This window comes from Anser cygnoides, chromosome Z (assembly GCF_040182565.1).
Source record: "Anser cygnoides isolate HZ-2024a breed goose chromosome Z, Taihu_goose_T2T_genome, whole genome shotgun sequence".
Lineage (NCBI taxonomy): Eukaryota > Metazoa > Chordata > Aves > Anseriformes > Anatidae > Anser > Anser cygnoides.
Window position 1 is genome coordinate 18,136,577 of NC_089912.1, and position 19,505 is coordinate 18,156,081.

Consider the following 19,505-nt stretch of genomic DNA (forward strand, 5'->3'; position numbering starts at 1 on the left):
ACTTAGAGATATTTTGCAGATAAAGTGGTTATTTATAATACTTCCTGTTTAATCAGATAGTAAGAATAGGAAAGACTATCTACGTCAGTGTCTGACCTGCTACATTTTACCAGGCTGTTATCCAGATTCAACTAGCTTTTTATTTGTAATGTTATATTAAAAATGACACACCAGTAGCTTACAATTATTTACAGTTACATAGTGTGAACTAATCTTACTTTGAGGTTTTGCAGCTTCCTACTACATATATAGGGCCATCAAATTCTCTGAATTAGGCAGAGCTTAATCTTTCCTCTAAATTGTGTTGCTTCTTGTGCCAAAAGTTCTTCGATTTCCGTCTCCAGTTCTATGTATTGCACATCTTTTCCATTAAGTCCTAGTGTTTATTTACATGCCATTGTAACTATTTGAAGGAAGCAGAAATAATAAAAATGCTATTTCTATTTGTAGCAATACTTGATTTTTTTTTCTGAACCATATGATTTTGTTTATAAATAGTCTCACCACAGTACCTGCAGCTGCTTAGTGTTCCTGTTTCTCTAGATCAGTGTAATTCTACCATATGATTATAGTAGAAACTATACAGAGATTAATTAAACATTTTTGATTTCCAGTATGGCTTCCAGAAGGATCTGTTTAATCCTCTTACTAATAGCAATCAGAGTTAAATGGATCTTACCCTGCAAAAACGCCCTTAGAATGTTTATTATTACATCTCAATCCCATGTGCAGTGCATACTAAGAGTATGTACATATACACATGCATATATACTCTAGTAAATAAGCTTAGTTTTTGTGTTCAGAAATGTTGAACTTTTGCATATGTCTTTGTTTACTATAGTTCAGAGACAACAAGCTAAGAGTAAACCATCTGGAGTTTGTTATGAATTGTACAGGTATTGAATTGTTTAAATAAGTAGTTATGTAGAAGGCCAGTTTATTATTTCATGAATATAAAGTGGTGAAATGAACCTAAACCTTTGTGTAGCACTTAAGACTTACTCTGTTTTGTAAACTGAAAACGCCATAGTAGATTAGATTGCACATAGTGGTCATCAGTTCTTTTCAGCACAACATTTTTGCTGTACCTAGTAATAGTTGAGATACTTCTGTGAAGGCCACTTAGGTCACCGTTAGGTCTGAGCTGTTCCATGGGTAAGTCTTCCTGGCTCTGGTTTAGTGGATGCACTGTATGTGTTAAAAGCCACAAGCTCTACCCCAGTATTTATACCGAGTACAAACTAGAGACGTTTGAACATAACAGTAGGAATTTGCTTGAGGTATTAATTTTGGTCTTGTTTAACATGGACACTAGCAAGATTTTTTTTTTTGATTATTGGATAGTAGGTCAGCATTTGTACCATGTTTTGCAGTCTCTTGGATTCAGTGTAAATTAGATGGTAAGTTATACTCTGATAGACTCTGATAGACTCTTCTTGTTGGTCTTTAAATGTAATGTTATAGCCCATAGAAATAAAGTACAAAAAAATATAACAAGCTGTGGACTGGCATGAGAGTACAATTAGTGACATTTGTAATGCAGCCTAACTATCCTAAGGACCTAAGTGTCTGTCAGCTGTAAGCATTTTTGAGGGTTGTAGCCCACTGCTACATTCCCAAAGCATGTTGTCTCAGTAAGTAGCTAAATCTGTGAGATTGTAATCTTGCATGAAAAGTCTTATATAACCTTGCATGATACAGTTGTTCAGTAAGATGTATATGGGAGATGTAGTGCAGTTCCTTTTGAGACACAGTTTTCTCAGTTCTTAAGGATAGATAGATCATCCAGACCAGAGATTCTTTTATGGTAATTAAATAAGAAAGGGAGAGACACATGACTGAGAAACGTGTTTTGGAAAAAAAAAAAAAAGACCGACTAGTTCTCAGTTAGCACTATTAGTTTACTTTAGAGTTAGGTGGAAAATTGAGAGCAGGAACTAAGACCAAAAAGAACATTTTGTTTGACATTTCTACCTAAAACCCCTTATTGGTAATGCATTACGTTTATTGGCAGGTCTGCTTGAAAGCTAACGCACTTCTGTTTTGACTAATAGCAAGACTTCAACAGTCTTTCCCTTAGCTGTAATCTTGGTGTTCTCTGTAGACGCTGTGAGTAACTGTTACTTAATTTATTGAAAGAAGGATGGGATGTCAGTGCCAGTGTGGGTAGTGTAGTGGCTTCAGATGCTTGCAGTAGTATATGAATGATGACTTACTACAGGCCACCCTCAAAGCTAATAAGGTTTTCTTGGTAAAGGTGGTGTTCTATGTTTTGACATACTAATGATTATGGGGGGCTCCTGGATTCTGTTCTGTAAATATAAGCAGCAAATTGATACTATGATTCATATGTTTTACTCTTGAATTATGTACCTGGCTTTATTAAAGTGTACTTACTACAAAAGCGTTTTTTTTCCTATTTACCGTCATGGAGGTATGCATGCTTTTTTTTTTTCTTTGAATTGTAAAAGGCTATAATTTCAAAATTGAAGCACAAGGGGGAGCTAGACAGTCATTGTGAATTCATTCTTAAATCCTTAATTTCCTGCTCTGTAGTTGACTCATTCATTTGTTTCTTTTCCCTTTTCTTTTCCAATAATATCACAAGGTAAATTTAAATTGGTGGATTTTGTTGTTTTGTTTTTTTTGCTTCGCTTTTTTTTTTTCCCCATGAAACAATTGGTGTGTATTCTCTTCTGTTTATTTTGATCTGCAAGTCTGCAGTATCTGAGATATTTACTGAACATAAATTCTGGCACTGCTTGTTATTATGTGCAGTTCATTCAACTCTCAATTAAAAATTGCAATGAAAGCAAAGTGGCTCTAATTTTATCTGCAACATCAATTATTTGAAGATGTCTTAGATCAAGAAATGTTAATGTAAAAAAAATATCTAGTTTGCCATGTAGATCAGTGCTTTGATAGACCAGTAGTTTGTCATGGTTCTGTACCTTGTCAGTGCTGGCATTACTCTGAATGAACGTTTCATCATGAATGGAAAATTGAAGAAATTTCCAGGGCTTTCATCAGAAGTCATTAGTTGGTGAAAATACTCTCTGAAGAATACTCAGTTTCAGCTGATTTCTTCATAGAAAAAAAGATGTTTAGTATATCCCTGTGTTGTGGGCAGAGATTTATGAGTTCCTGCACAGCGTACTGTTGTCACTGTGCAATGGGTAGAGGTGTGAAAGCAACTACTGTAGATATGAATCAAGAGGGTACTTTTATGGGAGAAGCCCCAGTTACTGGAAGAAAAATAAAACTTCTATGTTTCTGATGTGTGGGCATACATACTGCTATTAAATAAACATCTTTGGGGTCTTCCGAGTTTTTTTTTTTATGTGGAACATTGTTTCTCAAGTTACTAGATGGATGTCAAAGTCAGGATATATAAATTTATGTGTAAACTTGATGATGTATATGAGGAATATTTTCTTTCAAAAATGGTCTCAAACTGTGAACTCTTATAACTAAAACCTTTAGGTAAGGGTTACATTTACACTCTATTTTCAATCTTCTTCCTGCAGCTGATCTCAAACAGCACTGTCCTTGTATTCACATTCTCCTAAGGTACAAGGAAAGTAAGAGAACATCTGTGGTTATTTGTTTTGCTGCACATAGTTATGAGCTCTGTAGTTTGTTCTGCTTAATATATAATTTTATATTTGCTTGCCTCCCTTGTTTATAGAAGACTTTTATTATCACAACAAATTAACACCTACTTGAAGAAAAATTCTGCTTTGCTTAGTTTCAATAAAATTTAACATAAACTTGTTCATTTAGGTAGTTAACTTGTTAATGATCCTCATTGTCTTGAGTCTGCCTGTGAAAATGCTCTGCACTCCTTGTTTAAATTATTCACTGGTATTTTAGTATTTAAGAGTAATCCTTGTTTTAAATGCATGGTACATCAGTTAGATGTAGTTGGACTTGAAAATGGGAATTAAAAATAAGTTACTGCAACAGTGGTATGCAGTACTCTTCTATAGTATAAACAGGTTCTGAAATTGAGGGATTGGAAATAGTAGTAACCTGAGTTGTTATGCAGGGTAGGCAACAGGAAATGACTGACATCAAACGGACATAAATATGTATATGTAAAGGCAGGCCTTTTGTCCACTTTCTTTTTTTGTCGTTAGAAGGTGTCAGCAGAAATTTCAATTTCTGTGGGCCTAGGCATTTTGAAATCTGGTTTCTCTTGAAGACTAAGGTGGAATTAATAAACCACATTGAAAAGACAGAGAATCAAAAACAGGTGTTTCACTTCTTCCATATTCCTGCTTTTGGGTGTGAGTTTAGAGTTGGAAAAAATAATTTACATGCAGTGACAACTTAAGAAATAGTATTAAATGCATATTGTGACAAAATAGCCCTGAAATGTAGAAAAACAAATTTAAAATTTTCACTGGTTGCAGTTTATTTACTAGTAATTAACGGATGATCTGTAAATTCTCACAGAAGTTCTTTCTAATTTTGAAAACCCTAAGCTCTCAAACCCAAGCATATGTTTCACTTTGAGGTCTTGCCACATTTCATGTAAGTCAAACAGGAGTTATCCCTTGCATAAAGGAAATTCTGCTTATATTTCTGTAAGACCGGAGTCTTTGTCAGCACACACCACAAACAGATGGTGATTGACACTCAGGAGTACAAATGTAGTCATTTTTTCATTATGTGGCCTAAATGGGATCTTAGAGGCCTGGAACTGGCTAGTGTGCCTGCCAAGGGTTTTGTTTGGAAGTACCAGAGCAGGGTAACCTACAGCCCATAGCTGGCAGAGATCATCTGTGGTTGGAGTTGAATTGGATTTTTCTGCCCTGCGCCCTTATGTTCTAGATTCAAGGAGGGGTTTTCTGCCTGGGTAGAAGCTGCTGGACCTTTCTGAGTTTATGTGGTGGTATGCCTGAAAGGATTGACAGGTGCAACATTAAGGCAGATACCTTTTACCTTGGTCCTTTCTGAATTCAGCGGGTTTGAACCATGTGATAGCTGCTATGTTGTTCCCTGAACTGTTCCCAGAAGCCGTAACGCAGACATCTTGCTTTGGACGTGTGTCTCTGTGTAGGAGAGTTGATTGTAGACTGGTAACTGGGAGAGGCCTGCAGTGTAGTAATTGGTAAACATAACAATAATGGAAAAAAACAGCAGATTTTTGCTTAATAATTGCATTCAAAGGAAATGGGAAGGAAAGCTTGGAATGAAAGCTGAGAAAATTGTAGTGTAGATGGTGTTACTGTTTTTTCAAGATTCAACTATTTTCACAACTGTTTGTGATTTTTAGCAGTTACGACATAAAATGACTTCTGCATACAGTGTTTCCTCTACAAATAACATTCTATTAACATAATAATGATAACCACCTGATTTTTTGTGGATGCTTTTAATGTCTTAAAGTCTGCCCATTGTTTATTTTCTGTATTTGCTTTTGTTGAACCTCAGATATAATGGGTCTATTGAGTTTATGTTAAAGCTTGACCTTTGGTTTTTTTTTTTCCTCTCTGCAGGTATTTGTGGAAACATTAGACAAATGTTTCGAAAATGTCTGTGAACTGGATTTAATTTTCCATGTGGACAAGGTACTGTGAGGAGCTCCTGTACTATTTCTTGCCAATTGAAATGTTTGGTTCAGCTGATACTTGGTATTAAAATCTGCAGTGATTCTACTTCTATTGTCAGTGAAATCTAGACATATTCTATCAAGGTGTTATTTTTAAAACTTGAAACTACAGGGGAACCCACTTTTCTAAGAAAAAAAATGTATTTGGGAGAAATTTTCAAGAAATAATTTGTTCTATTTTGTTTATGTTTAGGTGTTACATTACTGACAATTGGCAGACAATTGGCAATTTGGCAGTTTTCCTGTTAAGTCTGGCAGTTGCCTTTCAAATAAGATGTTTACGTAACTTAAATGCTGTGTGGATCTTTCCTAAATCTCAGACGTTATGTCTTTCTTCAAGAATTTAAAAACAATCTTCTTGAATATTCACAGCTATCAAGTATTTCATTTACTAATTTAGTTTTGGGAAAACCTACTGTTACAGTAATTTTTATTTAAGAAGACATTGCCACTTCTTGGTCTAAGTAATACCTAAATTGCTGAGAAATGAATATATAGAGATCATATTTATTCCTTCAGTTGCCGTTTCTGCCTGTGATTACTTTCTGTGCAACTGCCTTCCCCATCTGTGAACATCTTTTTGCATCAGCAGGAAAACACATGAAAATAAGATGAATATTACTAGAAGTCATTTCCAAATAGTTACAAATATCTGAAATAACCCTTTCAACTGACTAAATTTATTTCAAAATTAGGAAATTATTTGTGGAAGAAACAATTGTACCTTGACCAGACACTGAAATGCAAATGACCTTGAGTAAGTGTTTGAACTGATAACATATTCGTGACAAGTCATTAGGATTTCCAGCCTGCCTGGAACACCTTGGCTGTTTCCAAAATGACAGGCTAAAGTTCAAAAACACTTATAAAATGAGTGGCTTATATATTAGCCTCTGAGCTTAAGGACCCCAAATCTTGCAATACTTTTGTGGCAAGGAGTTTGATCTTTAGCTTGGACTGCACAGCAGCTCTGTAGCATGTTCCGTTCAGCGACATTCCTGAAACTATATTTTACTTTGTGTTGTGTAAGTTACTAGCTGCAGAAGTTACTAATGATGAGATTATATTTTCTTGGTGAAAAATAATTGTCAAAGGGAAGCTAAAAGTGAAGTATTTTAATTTGATTTAGTAAAAATAAAAGAAAATGCAGGAGAATCCTATTAAATGTTAAGGCTAGAATTTTAAATTGTGAGGAAAATGTGAACCCTCTATACCTAAGTAGATAATTTAGTAAGAGTAATCCATTTCAAAAATAAAAGATCAGTGGAACCTTGAGTTCAAAAGTTTTTGAAAATGGCATTTACCAGCACAGTGATTTTTAACCAGAGCACAAGTGTGTAAGAGAATACAATACAGAAAGTTGAACTGCAGGTAATGCAAGGCTATCACCAACAATACAGTAACATTAGTTGTACAGTTCTGTTTAATCTGATGTCATTTCCATTCTTTTTTTTTCAGTGTTACTGGTTTGTAAGATTTACTGAATACCATTATGTAGGATCAAAAAAAAAATGTTTCTGATACAGTTTAAGTTCATTAGTATTCTTGTAAATCTATATTAAAAAACAAAGGGGTAGATGAATCAGCAAGAGAATAACATTACAGATGAAATTTTTCTTTAGACTGCTGGTAAAGCCAGCTTGTCAAGAGACAAAATGCATTGAATCTTCTGAGTTATAACATGTTAACTTTTCTCTTGTCAGATATTTGCTCATAAGTTATATATAGCTTGCTCATAAATTTCAAGGGTGCAATGGGAAAAAAACAGCAACTGTTGGTGGATGTTGGTTATAAATGGAATCTTAATTATTTTATGTATTTGTTATGTGTGGGAGCTGTTTGGGGTGAAACGTCAAATACTTGTTTTACATGGTCTGGTGTTAAGAACAGTGAGGGTTAACTAATTAGTTTGGGTAAAAGTCGATCTGTGTCTTCTGTGCTTGAGTTGTGGAAGGTGACTTCTTCCAATCTCTTTGCTAGAACTGCGTAAAAATACAAGATACAATACAAAATACTGCATAAAAATACAAGAACTACTTTTTATTGTAAGAAATGATGTAGCAAGTGAAAGACTTAAACCATGTAAACTCAGCAGCTTGACTGTTGCTTCTTTAGCAGCTGAACTTTTTAGGTGGCCTTTTTATAAGGATATCCGTTTTCAGTTTTCTTAAATACATATATATACATATATCCGTTTTCTAGAGCCAAGAGAAATGCTTATTCATGACAAGTATTGGTATAGTGCTAGAAATTCAGTCGGAGAATGGAATATAAGAGGGAATGAGTTTCCTTATGTAACACAGATGACTTGAAGGGACTGGGGCAAATTAATTTCTGTAGGAGACAATTAGGCTTCTCTTTTTCATGTCAGCTGTATTAAAAAAAAAAAAAAAAGCTTGCTATAACTGCAGTGAAACTTTATACAGCAGTGGCAGTTTGTTTCAGTCCTGTACATACTGAGTCCAGGCGTGTAGCACTTTCTGATGGAAAAGACATCACAGAACACAGTCTTAAGCATTTTTTACAACTGAAATACTAGAATACATTCAGTTAGGGAAGTAAGGAAACACTTATATTTTTCCAGAAGTTTTCTAGCACCTCTTGAAAAGTCCTTGAGAATATCATGATCTCGTTTGAGAGTATAGTATCTAGCCGGAACAGTGAAACCTCCAGAATCTGATTGCAATTTGAAGGCAAGAAAATATGTGCCTGGGAGTACTGTTCTTTCTTGATGTTTTGCTTTTCCACACTTGTTAATGCACAAATTCATGATTTTAGACTGAGCCTGGAACAAAAGTGGGAAGTGCTCTTGATTTTTTTTGTAAAAACACCTGAAAATTTTTATTACAAAATAGCAATTTCAGATTTTGAAAAGTTAATGTTCTTAACAGTCTAACCTCTTTCAGAAATGTAAGATATGTATTCCACGTACCTTCAGTCTTTCATTTGAACAGGCAGTATTTTACACTTCATTGCCACTTAATGCTTTTTTAACTCAGAGCTTTTATATTTCTGTAGAAAAAAATAATTAAATTTGTAAGTAGAGTTGAGAAAAAATTGTATTTGCTAACGTAAAGTGTATTTGTACGTTTGTACAAAAAAAGTAGTTAATACTAAAAATGTTAGTCTTGCTACTGCTTGAATCTGGACAAATTTTTGCTAGTATTCTTTTATTTGTGCAATGTATTTAAGAGAAGGGAAGTAAGTGGATTACAATATTTGCATAGTATTACTTGTTATCACCATATTTTACTTCCATTTCAGATCAACAACTAAAAACATCTGTATTCTGTTATTTAGAAAAGCATCCCTTTAAAATGGGGCAAGGAAAAAAAAGTCATTAATCACTGTGTCAATCCATGGTTTCTAAATGTTTTTAAATACTGCATGTTAGAACTGCATATTGCATACTAAAAGTGGGAATAAAATTAGAGAGAAACATAGGAAGCATAATTAAAACTATGGAACTTCTTGTGAGAACTTCTTGAAGGAAGAGGTTAAATATTCAAGATACTGGAAGTAGAGAAGGAAAAACCATTAACAATAATAAAGTGTTGAAAGGTCTGAAGAAGATGAAAAACTGTCATTGGCAAAAAACAAAACAAAACAAAAAAAAACAGAACAATGGCATATCAGTTAAAAATTTGCAGGAAATAAGTTTGAAACAAAATAATGTATTTTTTATTATTTATAATTAAATTACGGAACTCCCATAAAATTGTCCCATTTTATCGGATTTACCAATAATACTATAAATAGGTTCAAAAATGATAAGACATACTAACAAGAAAAATCTGACAAGGGCTGTAAAATACAATAATTCAGCAACAAACAACAAATAATCTGTGTTTCAGGAATCCTTACATAGGAGATATTTCGAAGGAGAGAGAATATATCAGGATAAAGAGTACTTTTAAGATTTCTTGCCTAATTTTCTTTAAGTGTCAATTGATGAATTTTTAGATCTAGATAAAGTGCTGGATGGATTTTGCATCTGATTAATGTATTTAAAGCATCCATGAGCATAAGTAGTAATTTTTGCTTTCCAATATGCAAATTGTTTTGAAAAATACGAAAGTTAAATGTTATGATACCGTATTCTGTAATGTGAAACGCCAAATGTGAAATACTGAATCATCTGTTCAGCAGTACTTCATGGTGCTTTAATCTGAACTGCGTATTCAATACTTTTTGAGATCATAATGATAATAGAGCAATCCTGTAAAGCACCAAAAGCTAGAATAAAGAAATAGTTTCTTTATGACTGTAAAGATTGAGGAGGGTATTTTCTTAATGTTTTGATGCATTGTAGAATACTGAGGTTTCATCTGTATATTAGTCTGTTTTAGAAAAGAAATGATATGCCTGTTTTTCTGCCTGTCTTTAATGCTAATTGTATATTCAGATTTACAAACATTACAGTTTCAATTATGAGCTTCTGTGTGTGTGAAGATGTTGTATTCATTCTTTTTCGCTGCATCCATCATAAGAAGGATAAGGGCAGTATCCACCAAAGGCTGGGTATTAACAACTGTCATACAAGTACATTGCTGTCCCTGCCCTATGCAGCCATACTGGTGTCCCACACAGTTACAGCATCAGTGCCATAACTGGTTAGATTCCTGAAGTTTGCCTTCTCTACCCTTTTCCATGTGCATGTAGTGCTACCTTTTCAATTATATCTTTATCTGTACCTTGCTTCCATGTTGTGGACTTCTTTCAAAACTTAAATAAAGGGCAATTGCACAGGGAATGCTTTGATGAGAGGCATTCGCCTAACCTTTTAAGTGAAATTCTTTCTCTGTGTCGTGCAGCAGTTGCCGTGGTTTGTTGTTGCAATTGGGCTGCATCTTTTTGTAAGTGGACTATGTGTTCAGGAAGTATTTTTTTTTTCTTTACAAGTTATAAAGTAGAAAAATGGCTCAGCTTCTTCATTCTTAGAATTACATAATAATAATAATAATAATAATTTGCTGAATTGACTCCAACTTAACTATGTCTTTCTTGCACTGGCTATTCCCTGAACTGGACACAGTATTCTAAATGTAGCCTAATGCATTGCTTATTTACCATGTCAGTGCTCTAGAAGAAAAAAATGATTTTATTATTACTGACAGGACTACAATTGCTTACCTTTGTATTTTAGGAGGCAAAAATAGTCACCAAAACTGGCATGATTGAATTAGACTTTTTTTTTTTTAAATATACTTTGTAATCTACTGCAGAGAAACCAGACCATTTGTGAAAGCAAGATCAGATACTCGCTGTCTTTGGTCATTTTGGAGATTTGATATGAAATTCAATCTGTTATCTCAGAGTTTGGCATCTCAGTATGTCATATCAGTAAGCTGTTTGAAACAAATTGTCTGAGAAAAGATATTTTTGTAGTAATATCATGATTCACTTTTATTTTTTTTTAAAAAACAGCAATGAAAAATCTGAAAAGACCAAAACCTGCTCGTTTGTGTTCTTGTTCTTTTCTGCTAGACTTCCATTGCTTGTTCTGTGAAGTTCTCTGCTGACTAGCAAAATAAGAGGTGTCATTTCTTCCCTTTTCTGTCAGAAATACATATAAGTTTTTCCCATGCTTTAGAAGAAAGGCCAAGTTCTAGAACTTACTAAAGATTTCAGGAATATTAAGAGGAAATTAAATTTCATTTCCTCACCAGGATGTAGGCTGGAATTTAATCTCTCATGTACTTACCAATGCAGTTTCAGGTGTCCACTACATTAAAATGTATTCTTCAATGATGAAAATATTGTTTTGCTTCCACCCTCCTTGGCTTTAAAGTGAATAGTGTCTGAATATTAGGGATATTAGTTTGGGCTAAAGTTACAGTGGAATTTCTTTCTTGACATCACCAGCTCTGCCGAAGAGAGCAAAATGTATGGTACTCCTCTAAAGTCTAAAGGTAGGGACTGTATTTGCTGTTTTAGAGCCAAGTACATTTTAAAAAAGAAAATACAATTCAGGTCTATAATATGCAATAGTAAGTGATGGTATTTACACTGTTATGCTGTATTTCTATTGAGAGAAGGAAAAGAACAATTTAATGTATGGTTAATGGTTAAATGGTTAATGTTGGGCTTAGGTAAGACTAACCTGAAAATTTTTCCCTGACTTGTGTAGGGAGACATGAATTGTGTATTAGTCCTACGTAAGTCTGTACAATGCACATTCAGAAACTAGGAAAAAACCAACAACGTTATTTACATAACGTGAAAAATACTTGCTTAGTAAATGGTTGATGAAATGAAATATAACTAAATACATAGAATCATAGAATGGTTTGGGTTGGAAGGGACATTAAAGATCATCTAACTCCAACCCCCAGGCCTTCTCTTGGTCTCATTGGCAAACTTGCTGAGGGTGCACTAGATCCCACTGTCCCTGTCACCAACAAAGATGTTAAACAGTACCAGTCCCGAGACCAACCCCAGAGGAACAGCACTTTTTACTGACTCCACTTGGACGTTGAGCCATTGACTGCAACTCTTTGGGTGCAACTATCCAGCCAACTCCTTACCCATTCAGTGGTCCATGTCCATGTCTTTCCAATTTCGAGATAAGGATGTCTTGGGGGATGTTGTGGGGGACAGTGCCAAACTGATTGACTTGATTTGTTGGTTGACTTAGAACTCTGATTCTGTATCATCTTTTGCTAGACCACTTTCAAGTGGGCAGGCTTTATGACCACCACCAGCGGCACAGATGGTTTTCTAAATGTGGTCTGTTACTTGTTGTTGTTAACTTGTTAAGAAAAAAAAAAAGCTCTATCTGTATCAATTTTAACATTATGTGTTTATAATGGTTTCCAAATTAATATCTTTGATATTTTGTTTTTCGTACCAATAATATCTTAAGTCAGTATTTTGCATCATCAACTTGTATTATCAAGCTTATTATCAATCCTTCTGTATGAGTAAAATTGAGAATTGACTGAAAGAGCAGTTTCCTTTTCAGTTGATTCTGTTGAATGCACTGTATCTTCCATCAGTTGTCTATGAAATCATTCTTTGCAAATTTGTAGCCAAATGCAACTTCACATAAGTGTTTAGTATTGCAGGTAGCCCATGCAATGTGCATGCTAACTCCTGTTTGTTTAGGGCTGTAAACTCTTTTTATACAATAAGTAAAAATGAGTCTTCAATAAAAAGAAGTAAATATTGATGGCATTTTTCAATGCATTTGGATTGTCAATGCAGAATATATTAATGCTAGATTACCATGTTTGTATCTTTTCTGATTGTGATGCTAGAAAACCTTTAAATTCACCTCATTGCAAACCAGAAGAATGGATTATTTAGCATCACTTTTGTATTATACTTACCATTTTGGTATTTTGGGAGGAATATATACATACTAGGAGTGAAGCTAGTGCTTTATTAAGGATTTTTAATCTTTCTAATAAATATTTGATTCTTAAAGCTTTACTCAGCAGCAATAGAAAGAAGAGTGCTGCTTCCTTCTGAAATATATTGATGATTTGTTTTTGAGGTATGGCACAAAAGCAGGAAGTGTGGTAGTTTTTAATATATTACCCTCAACTCGCCTTTACATCTTTGATTTAGAGATTTACCTCTAATTCACAGGGAAACTTCATGCATATCCAAAATAATAGCACAGTTACGCTTTGGAGTATCAGGTACAATGTGTTTATCTCAGAAAAGTGATCATATGTTCCAGGTCTTCAGAAACACAGAATTATAGAATCATAGAATATCCTGAGCTGGAAGGGAGCCACAAGGATCATTGAGTCCAACTCCTGGCTCTGCAGAGCCCCACGCAAAAATCAGACGCTGCGTCTGAGAGTGTTGTCCGAACGCTTCTTGAACTCTGGCAGGCTTACTCAAAACACGTTCTAGTCCTACATTTGAGTCATTTGTGAAAACATTAAAGAGAACTGTCCCTAAAATGGAGCCCTAAGGAGCCACACTAGTGACTGGCTGCCAGCCTCATGTAACCCCATTTACCATAACCCTTTGAGCCAAACCTGTCAGCTAATTGATCATCCATCATATATTATGTTTTTATCTAAATGTATGCTGGACGTTTTGTGCTGAAGGATACTGTGAGAAACAGTATCTAAAGTTTTGCTGAAATCCAAAAAGGTGACATCTGCTGGCTTCTCTTAATCAACTAGATGGTGACCTTTTCATAAAGGAAGTTAAGGCTGTTAAGCAGAAACTTCTCCTCATGAACCCATGTTGGCTGTGGACAATGACCACATTGTCTTTCAGGTGTTTTTCGATAAGTCCCAAAATAATTTTCCCCATAATTTTACCAAGCACTGAAGTGAGACTTACAGGCCTGTAATTACCAGGATCTTTCTTGCCCTTCTTGAAAATTGGAAGAGTATTTGCCAGCCTCCAGTTGACCAGGACCTTTCCAGATTCCCAAGATCATTGAAAAATAGTGGAGAGAGGTGTTGCAATATCATCAGCTAGTTCTCTGAGTACCCTGGGAGGAATCCCATCAGTCCCCATAGACTTACATGCATCCAGCAGGAGCAGCAAGTCCCACACAAGTTTGGGCTTGGCTGTGAGTTTGTTGTTGCTGCAGTCATGGTCCTCCAGCTCAGGGCACTTGGGATCCCAGAGCCCATCACACTGGTGTTGAAGACAGAGGTGAAGAAGGCGTTAAATGTTTGAGCTTTGTCTACATCTCTATTTGTGAGGTGACAGTCCTCGTCAAGTAATGGAGCAATGTTTTCTCTGGTTCTCCTTTTGCCGTTAACATATTAAAAAAAAAAAAAAGGCAAAAAGCTTTTTATTGTTCCCCACAGTACTGGCCAGTTTCAACTCTAGTTGAGCCTTGGCCACATAAATTTTCTTCATTCAAAGGCAACAGCATCTTACTAGTCCTCCCATGTCGCCTGACCTCGCTTCCAGTGGCTGTACACTTCCTTCTTCTACCTAAGCTCTAGAAGATTCTTGCTCAGCCTGGCCAACTGTGCCTGCTTGATATCTGACAATTTGAAATTGCCTGTTCCTATGCACTTACTTAAAAATTGACCAGTATTAATGGACCCCAGTGCCTTCAAAAGCAGTTTCCAAAGGGACCTTATTAACTAGTTCTCTGAGCAGCCTGAAGTCTGCTCTCCCTATATCCAAGGTTGAAGTTTTGGTGACAATTTAGGTGAAGTTTTTGGGATTGCAATATTTTACATTATATATTCGCTCTCTGTAGGTACCTTAAAGGAGGCTGTAGCAAGGTGGGGATTGGTCTATTCTCCCACATGCCTGGTGACAGGACGAGGGGGAATGGGCTAAAGTTGCACCAGGGGAGGTTTAGGTTGGATATTAGGAAGAACTTCTTTACCAAAAGGGTTGTTAGGCATTGGAATGGGCTGCCCAGGGAAGTGCTTGAGTCACCATCCCTGGAGGTGTTTAAAAGATGTTTAGATGTAGAGCTTAGTGATATGGTGTAGTGGAGGACTTGTTAGTGTTAGGTCAGAGGTTGGACTAGGTGATCTTGGAGGTCTCTTCCAACCTAGATGATACTGTGATTCTGTGATATGAACTCGAGTTTCAGTAGAAAGTATGCAAAAGCAAAGAAATTCAGAAATCAGGATTACAGGGAAGAGGAATTTTAGACATACCAATTTCATTAATGTCACCGATTGGCTTATTCAGTCTTTCAGTTTGAGTCCATGCTGTCAATCCCCATCCTAGATGCCGACATCTCCATGTTTGTGGTGTTCAGTTGTGTTACAGCCATACCTGAACCTAGTCTTGGTAGCCATGGGTGAACATCACTCAGTCTCTTGTCCTTCATACGTGTAGCCCAAAGTAGTTTTTACACAACTGTGAACAATTTGTTAATATTGTAGAACTTATGCTGCTAATTAGAACTCTTGTTCGTAGTCCTTGGACAGAAGACACATACTGAAAGAAAGATGAATGACAGTTTCTTCTCCTAGCATTGATAAGCAAAGTGGCGTAGATGATGAGATTGTAGAAGAACTACGAGCAAAGAGGATGTTGCAGAAACAAACAGCAGGTTATGAGGTTTTTATCCCAAATTGTTTTAAAGAAATTGATTATGTTAATTTACTTACAGAATATATGTGTTCCTGGATTGATAAATTTAGGCATCATCTGTCCAGATACGTATTGGACATTTAAATTTTTTCTTATGTTCTTTTGTAGGTCCATAATATATTGGCTGAAATGGTCATGGGTGGAATGGTTCTGGAGACCAACATGAATGAAATTGTCACTCAGATTGATGCTCAAAATAAACTGGAGAAATCTGAGGTAAGAATCAAGCAGCACTGTGTAGTGTCTAAACTAAAAACGTGATTGCAGTGAATGCATGTTATATAATGCTGCTTATTCTTCAGTAGCAAACTATATACAGCTGCTTGCTTATAATGCTAAAAATTCAGTGTAGCACTAAGTATATTGTACCTTTCATTATAAGTAATAATTACTTAGAAGAGTAGCTGTTTAGTTTTTGCTATTTGTATCTAACAGCAGTGCCTGTCATTGCTATTGGGATACATCTGTAGTTCTATAAGTTTCTCCTGCAGAAAGCATTTTATTTCCAGTATATTTATTTTGTTGGAAACCACTAACGACTATAACAGCTGAAATTAGAAGAACCAAAGTATGTAGACAACATATTCCTGTCTGCTGGTATGCTTCTGGCAGCTGAAATAAATGGAAGTATACTTAGTGTCACAAAAACACTGTAACATGAAATAATAAATTGGAGTTAAATGGACTTGATAGAAAGTAAAGCCCAGTTTTAGGCCCTTTGAAGTTAATATGAATTCTGTTATATTGGTAATCTGAACATTTGGTCATTGGTTGAGTAGATTCCAGTGAGAAGATGGAATTCTCTGCATACCCATATTAGTCTGAGCAAGGGATACTTGCATAACTTGTGGAAATCTCTTTTCCACTTGTCAAGTGGAAAAGATATACACTTGTGGAAGAGTGACAAGACATACCTGTAATTCCACGTCCAGCTTTGGAGTGTGCAAATCTGGATATTAAAATGCTTGTCTTTAATACTGTTGAATGTTTAGGAGAGAAGTTTAGAAAGAGAAGGGAATTTAGAATTATTTTAGCCATGAGACAGAATTCTACTTTTTTAAACATCACCAGACTTGTCATGTAAGCTAAAATGCTAGTAGTAAGTCTATAATTCTTACTGATAAGAGAGAGGACATATCAGAAGAGCATATAATCTGATTTTCAAAGCTTTTTCAAATTTGTAAACAAACTTCTGCTTGAATTGGAGACTCTTTCTAAAGCTGAGGTCAGCTGAGTGGATTGAAATGTTACAGGTGGCATAAATATGAACTAAATGACATTTGTGGGGAAGACACAGAGAACTTCCTAGTTTTAAATCGAGTACATCTTGCAAACCAGAGAGAAATTAATTATTCAGCTTTTTTGTGGTAAATGTATACTGTTCTCCTAATTCTGCAATCTCACACTGCATCATCTTGAGTGTTGTGATACATTTAATTGTCTGTTTTACACAACTTGCAAACTGTTCTCAAGAACAGGACAACACTATGTGAAAAGCAGGAAAAAGCAGTTTGATAGGATATTATGCATGGCAATACACATCCAGAAAGATTGTATTACAGATTATGAAGATGTTCAGTACATTCATTTTAACACTTTTTCAAACACTGAATGAGTTGTTGTTCATAGAGATGAATACTTGGATTTATTCTCATGAATTACTGCTATATTTGAATAATTTCTGTATACATATATTTTTCATATATTGATGGAAGAGTAGTGTAGTGTCCCAAAAGCTGAATTTACTAAGCAAGCGTGTTCTACTGTGTGTTATGCACAAAATCAGTTTCACCTAAAAGCATTTATTGAAGGAGTTTTTTCTTAATTATATTTGTTCTGTTACCAAATCCGCTATAAACCAGTCTTTCACTAGGCATCCAAAACACATAAATTCAGTGCAGCCAGCTGCAATTTTTGCTGTTTTCCATTATCCATCAGTAAGTCATTCTTTCTGTTAAGGTACTTTTAGAAGAAAATCAGATGGTAGAAGATAAAAAAACAAAACAAAACAAAACAAAAAAAACACATGGAGAACTCAGAGCATAAGCAGGGAAAAAGCAGATAGCAATTTATTCTTTTACATTCGGCAATGAATTATGGAAGGTAAAGAAGTAGCAGTAATAAATTGAAACGCTTGGTGACTGGGATGGAGTAAAACATTTCACAGTCTGCTCACCACAAATTAATTTTTTTTTTTTAGTTCAGTGACTGTCTCTTCTCAAATGTAACAATTACTGAGATAGTTCACAATACCTGATAAATATTTCTGTAGATCATTAATTGGTTGTTTCATGTATATCCTCAGAAGATTCCTGATTGCTATTTCTTTTCCTTTTGTCTTTTTGATCAGGATTGTAAATCTTTCAATATGTCTTTCCTAAACATGTATTTAGATAGAAGATAGAAGAAAATCCAGTTTGTGTAAATCAAAAATAGTAATACAATAATATTTTTATTGCTGGTCACTAAGAAATCAAAACTAGTGGATCCTCTTAGTTTTGTTTCATCAGAAAGAAAATTTATTTTAAAAACAAATTATTATTATATCAGCTGTAGTTCATAGGACTGCCACCTATGTCACAGCACTCAAGCTTTAGTCTGTTCCACTTCTTCAGCCTCAGTCATGGTTGTGGCATCTATAGCTTAGCTGTGTTGAGGTTGAATTGCCTTTTGAATTTTGAATTGCCTTTTTGAATTGCCTGCTGAAATGATGAATCTAATGAAATTGTAACTGAGCTCCATTTACAGAAGCATTCTAAATTCTGCAGTGTGCCACCCAACTTTCCCTTACTACACAAAATCCAGCCATTTGATGTTGAGCATTTGATTAGTTTTATATTAGGTTTCTAAACAGGCTTTCAGTTGGAATTTAGCAAATGAGAAAAAAATGTGTTTAATTCACAAATATTATAACAATGTTATCAGTTCAAAGCATTAATTAATCCTTTCAACAGAAGTTACTTATTTATATCACCGTGATTGAGTCCCTAGCTTTGATTTCTGATTCAGCTCTTAAGTTGCGTGGATGAGCTAAGAAGGAAATTGTATTTGTACCCTGCAAAATGTTGTCTATACTGTATCTCCCGACCTTAAAATTTAGTGTTTATCTGTGAATGGATTTCTGGTCAACCTTTCTAAAGCCAAAGAATCATTGTGATTAAGGGAGGGAATTTATGGGAGAGGGGTCACTGGGATTTTATCCAGAGCTTCTGGAAGTATTGTAGGTAAACCTGGGCTACCTTTTCTCTATTTGGAGTGTTCAGCTGCCTGTGATTTAGACTTTTAAGTTGGACCTCATTTTTTCCGAACCTCCTGATCTTTTCTAGCTCTTTCATTCTTCTCTCTTACAGACCTTTATCTTTCAGTCTCCCAGACAGGACAGGTAGACAAAGGTATTGCTGACTTTGAGAAAAAAATGTACTTTTAACAACAAGGGAAAGCAAAATGATGTCAAAGGCAATAAATTATGTAGGCCAGACTCAAAAATTATGTGTAAAAATACCCATACTAGTCCTTGTAGCCTACTTTTTGTGCTAGTTTCTTCTTGTAGCTCCCTCATCTTTTTATTGGCTATAGTGTATTTTACTAGCTTTCCATTGACATCATATTTTTTATTTTATTTCTCTTCCTGCATTTTAGAATTTAACTTTTCTTTGTATCATTGTTTAAGAAACAAAGAAATATGAACTTGTATGATTTTTTTTTAAAAGTTGCAAAACTAATCTGAATAGAAATTGAACACACAGCTAACAAAATAGAATGTGATGATATAGTCAATATAGCTTCCTGATTGGAAAAATCTAAAATAGGTAAGAAATGTCTTGCTTAGTACCACTTAATGCTT

At 35.0% G+C, this 19,505-nt stretch overlaps 1 protein-coding gene across 2 annotated transcripts in view; it reads left to right on the forward strand.

Moving 5' to 3' along the window:
• Nucleotides 1–19,505, forward strand: part of AP3S1 (adaptor related protein complex 3 subunit sigma 1) — a 33,187-nt gene that overhangs the window by 7,287 nt on the left and 6,395 nt on the right. The window contains exons 4-6 of one of the 2 annotated variants that reach the window (XM_066987873.1): nt 5,505–5,576; nt 15,770–15,877; nt 19,012–19,053. In XM_066987873.1, coding sequence (XP_066843974.1) covers nt 5,505–5,576; nt 15,770–15,877; nt 19,012–19,047 — 216 coding nt within the window. In that variant the 3' untranslated portion in view covers nt 19,048–19,053. The remainder of the gene's footprint in view (nt 1–5,504; nt 5,577–15,769; nt 15,878–19,011; nt 19,054–19,505) is intronic. The other variant, XM_066987872.1, reaches the window with a different exon arrangement.